The sequence below is a fragment of the Pongo pygmaeus genome, chromosome X (assembly GCF_028885625.2).
Source record: "Pongo pygmaeus isolate AG05252 chromosome X, NHGRI_mPonPyg2-v2.0_pri, whole genome shotgun sequence".
Lineage (NCBI taxonomy): Eukaryota > Metazoa > Chordata > Mammalia > Primates > Hominidae > Pongo > Pongo pygmaeus.
In genome coordinates, this window is record NC_072396.2 from 76,354,479 (window position 1) to 76,359,671 (window position 5,193).

Below are 5,193 nucleotides of genomic sequence, written 5' to 3' on the forward strand. Positions count from 1 at the left end.
GTCAAGATCTGAAGAAGGAGGCATGTTTAATAGTGGAAGAATAAGTCACAGACAGAACTTCTGCTCCACTTTTGGTTTATACTTGTGCAAGATCACATCCATCCAACCACCTGGGATGGAAGAGTGGATAAGCAGCAGTAATGAGACAGAGTTAACATTTCCTAATCACTCTCAGTTCCCACGTGGCATGGAGGGGACCAAGAAGTTCTCTCTTGTACTAGAGGTATGAATGTGACCTTTTCAGAGTCTGCCAAAGGGAGAAGCACAGCCTCTGTTTCCACATGCAAGAAAGGCAAAGTCAGCTCTGGGACAAGGGTCTGATCGACCACATCTCATTTTCCTGAATCAGGGCACTGCACTCCCACCCCAGCCACAATTAGTAATGTAATCCCATATATATCCAGATGACATTGTGGAAGGGTAGGTAAGAAATATGAAATACAAACTAACACACAGGAACCTGTTATTTCTAAAGGGTGCTTAAATTATTAAATAGCACTGAGATTACTGGATTGATTAGAATTGAGAATTTTGTTTCCCTGCAACCTGTGTAGTGAAGGTAGACTCGAGATTATGAACAGATCAATTATAAACACTAAGAAAGATATACTTTCTTTGCACATTTTAGTATAGTCTTAGTAAATCTGCATGCGTGTATAAACATATACAAATATAATTGTAGAAAATAAATCAAAACATTAACAGTGCTTATTTTGGGGTAGGTGGGTGGTATATGGATTTTGTGTTTAATTAATGAATTTTTTCAGTATTGCCCAAATGTCCCCCAATGAACATATTACTTTTATAACAAGAAATACATCAATTTTTAAACATGAGACACTCTGAAATTTTTATTCATTTTATTTTGCAGTGAAAGAGCATGAAATATCTTTTCAAAATGGTAAAGTGATCACTTTCAATGAATGATTTAATAGGAAAAGAGAATTAAACACTGTAATTATGGCTTACACAATTACACAGAACAATATGTGCAAACTTTTGAAAATACTGTGACTAACACTTCACTGATAAACAATAACCTCAATATAACTGTTTCATTATTTATCACAGTTACATAAAATACGAGAGCCTATGAACAAGCTGTTATTAACAATAAATGTAGTTTTGCCTGAAATTCTTATCTATATGCAGGCCTGTTAAGCATCCAAGTTTTAAATTCTACTGCATTGTTATTGCAAAATGAAGCAGGCACAACAAAATTAAATCCACTAGCTAAAGGACTAAGTAAACAAAAATAGAAAAAGAAAAACAACAACAGCAAAAACCCTTGGGTTGCTTCCCAAGATTATTTTTTCCAAACAAATATTGATCTCACTTAGCATTTCTGATCATTTCATAGCCACAGATTAATAGCTACATGACAAAAAGACTTCAGAAGGATTAAGCTACACAACACTATACTAGTGTTTTAAATCATTTACCACAGTGTACATTTCTTGAAAACATTCTACTACTAAAACGCAAGGTCAAATTAATTAGTTTTTGAACTTTTCTTATATTTTTGAAACATATGTTTTAACTGACACTACAAGAAAAATACAGAACACAAGACTTCTTATACCTTGAGTAACTATATCTAGGGCAGTTAATTTCAGGGCCATGTATACTCTGCTCTAACGATCAATGTCTTCTACTAATGCCTCAAGATTTTTGCAACAAGCTTTAACTTCCTCAATTGCAGCCATCCAATTATCATAAATAATTTTGTCATAAATTGCATCATTAACTTCTCTAACTACCCCCTCCTGCTGAGATTCAAGTGCATCACCTGAGAAAAATAATACTGATCTTGGAATTATGTAAGTACGTAAATTGTGACCAAGTAAAAAATCATCATTTCCATCCCTTCCATTTGAGGTGATTCCATGAGGAGAGAAAAAATTGAAAAATGAATCCTTGGGAAAATCTTCAGTTACAGTTCGGATTGTTCCCCAGATCCGATGTTTCTGTTTCTTCTTGATGGTTTTCAAAGTGACATTCTTTCCTTCATTCCAATCTATCTCACAGCCTGTGGAATACTCAATCGCAGTTCCCCTATAGGGATGGGGATCATAATATGCTAGCTTTGACTTCAGCACATAGGTCTTTGTCAACAACTCATTTTTGAAATATTCATTGGGTTTGAAGTGAAATTCTAGTGTGAAACTGAGGGGCTCGCCAGGATCTGAAAGCTTAACTTTAATATCTGTCAGGAGCTTCAGAATAGGCTCATCATATTTCTTAATCAAAGGAGTGAGTGTATCAACGTTTTTTAAAACAGTCAGCCAAAAATCAGGAATTCCCTTAGGATCCTCCTCTTCTTTATTCTCTTCTCCAGTAGCCTCAATGTCCTCCTCCTCCTCCTCTTCCTCCTCCTCCTCAACAGCATAATCATAATAATAGTCCTCATAACCATCGTCCTCATCCACATACTCATGTACCATACCCTCCTCATTACCATACATCTCTTCATCACACATTTCCTCATCATCATAGTCCTCAGAGTCTGATTTATATTCACATTCCTCTTCTGTAGGTTCATAGATTGCATTGATGATCTGACGTCTTTTTTCCAGTAAGGGTTGGTACATTTCAGCAAACTTTCTTTCAATGTCATGAAATTCCCTCAGGAATTTGGATTCTAAATTGGCCGCTCTAGTTTGAAGCTTTTTAAGGGCTAACACACGGTACTTAACTTTCACAGGTAGACTTTCAACAAAGTCTGTATCTAAAACATAACCGATAAGTCCTTTTGGACGGTCTGCGTCTGAGTCCTCATCAGTATCTCCACCTTTTTTCCCATCTTCCCCGGACCCAGCAGCAGTTTCTTCACCTTTTTCCCCTTCTTCCCCGAGCCCAGCGGCGGCTTCTTCACCGCACTTCCCATCGTCTCCAAGCCCAGCAGCGGCATCTTCACCGCGCTCCAGATGTTCCCCGGGCCCTTCCACCATTATCTGATTACCAGCCTCTTCTTGACTGGATTCTGACAGCTCCTTGTGGTTCTCTGACTCGGCCATTTTTCAAAGGACCGTACACGCCTAAGGTGGCTACCACAGAGATCGGGAGACCAAACCTCCGCAGGAAAAGACTCACCGAAATATCAGAAGCGGCGGTGGTCGGATCTAGCAGTGGCGTCCGGACTGAGGGAACGACGATCCAGGCTGCTCGGGGATAAAAGATGGTGCTGAGGCTTTGAGAACCGGACTGAAGCAGTGGCGGCCTGGGCTGGGTGCAGAGGGCGGCGACGGCTGCGTTGACCGATCCTGCAGGAGAGAGCCGGAGACTGCAGAGAACTGCAGTGGACAGACCTCCTCCGCAAGCAGCTACTGCTGCAACAAAAAAACGGTGCCGCAGTATGATTACGCAGCTGTCACTTGCCTAAAATTTCTAGGTGCAAATAGATTGCTGCGTCACCTCCTTCCCTCCCACAACTATGCTCTAATCTCATTTGCTGCAATGCAGTGACTGACAAACCCAGAGCCAGTAAATTATTAGATCTATCAAGTTTTCAACTCTGCTCACCTTCCCAGGCTCTCTAATATGGCTGATTCATCCACCTCCTCCTCGTCCTCTAGCCCATCTCCCGCAGAGTTTTCTGGAATCCCATTGCGTTCATTAGTTCATTCATCCAACTTTTAACCGATATTATACTTTTATGCTTTCCAGAGAGCTCAGAGAAAACGTAACTAAAATGTCGAACAATGAGAGAGGACAAGGCACACACCCATCCTAAATCAATCTCTTTGATTTTAGATCGGGGACCTGGGGAGGGGAGAGGTGGATGGTGGGAGGGGAGAGGTGGATGGTGGGAGGGGAGAGGTGGATGGTGGAGGAGATGATAAACAAACCCTTCAAAGATTAAAAACACCAGGAATTAGCACTGATGGTCTTTAGGTGGTGTGTCAGTTATTTAAATATTCTATATTATGTTTGTCGGTATTTTTCACAAGCTATATGATTTTAGGTTGAAAAATTCTCGAAACATTTCCTGTGAAGGGAGGAGGAGGAAGTCCGATGGCAGTAGGGGCGAATGAGGGCCTGTGATGAAAAACCCGTATGGTGTATACAACTACGTGACAAGTAAACATACCAGACAATTAACCACAATTAACCAGTTGCCTGGCTTATAAATAACCCCAGTCCCAATACTGACTTTCTGCTTCTCCTTCTTAATGCTGGCTTTAACAGCCGTTAGAAATATACATATATACAAAAACCAAAATGGAAAGTTATATTCATTCTTAGAAATCATAACATTTGCTTGATGCTTTTGAGTTAATTGGAAATAATCTAAATCTCAGCATTAAAGAAATGGTTAAACTATTTGATAAGGTATTTATAGGATGGAAAGTTTTGCAGTAATTAAAATTTCCTCTCTATAGTAATCATTGGTGAGGTTTATTTTGTTCATATTTCTAACTTGGATCATTTATTAATTGAACAATTTTTTAAAATTTTAAGTGATTATTATTTTCCAGATTTAAAGAATAATTTGTTACTATCACAGATATTAAAACTGTTTACATATTGTTGTATTTATTTCTAAATTCTGTCAGTTTATAGATAAATTTTTCCTTTTACTTATTTTATTCCAGTGTACTACAAATCATTACAGTATTTACAAAATTAAATTTTGAGACCCATATCTCAGTCTGGTGATTCCATAGTTATGAGTTCCATCCATTCTAAGCTTCCCTTTTCTATTTCTGTAGTTGCAATATTCCTTGTAGTTTTCTGATAATAAATACTATTTATGCTCTTTTTAGAAAATTTGGAAAATGAGATAATTTTTAGAGTACCACAGAAATCACTAGAAGCCTCACAACCCATAGAGCACCAATGTGGACATTTTGGTCCTTTTCTTTCTAATTTGCTTATATATATGTTTGTGTTTACGCTGGAGGTTTTGAAAAATAAAACTGGAATAAACTTTTTTATGAACTTTTTCCTATTAGTATATTCCAATATTTTTAAGCACTCTCCGAAATGCGATACATTGTTTAAAATAAAATGTATTGTTATTTAAATATATTACGCAGTTAAACTATTAGAAAGGACAAAGAGAAAGTATTTTCATCTACTTTTAAGAATGAAGAGTCCTCAGAGTCATACAGGCATTCACAGAAACCACAAGGGAAATGCTCTGTTTTGTTACATAAAACAAAAAAATATGACTGCAAAGGCATAGACAAC

General features: G+C 37.8%; 1 protein-coding gene across 1 annotated transcript; it reads right to left on the reverse strand.

The window, feature by feature from the left end:
* Positions 1–843: 843 nt before the first annotated feature.
* On the reverse strand, positions 844–3,414 carry NAP1L2 (nucleosome assembly protein 1 like 2). The gene has a single exon (XM_054472963.2). The coding sequence runs from the start codon at positions 3,015–3,017 to the stop codon at positions 1,635–1,637; it is 1,383 nt and encodes a 460-aa protein (XP_054328938.1). The 5' UTR covers positions 3,018–3,414; the 3' UTR covers positions 844–1,634.
* Positions 3,415–5,193: the final 1,779 nt, after the last annotated feature.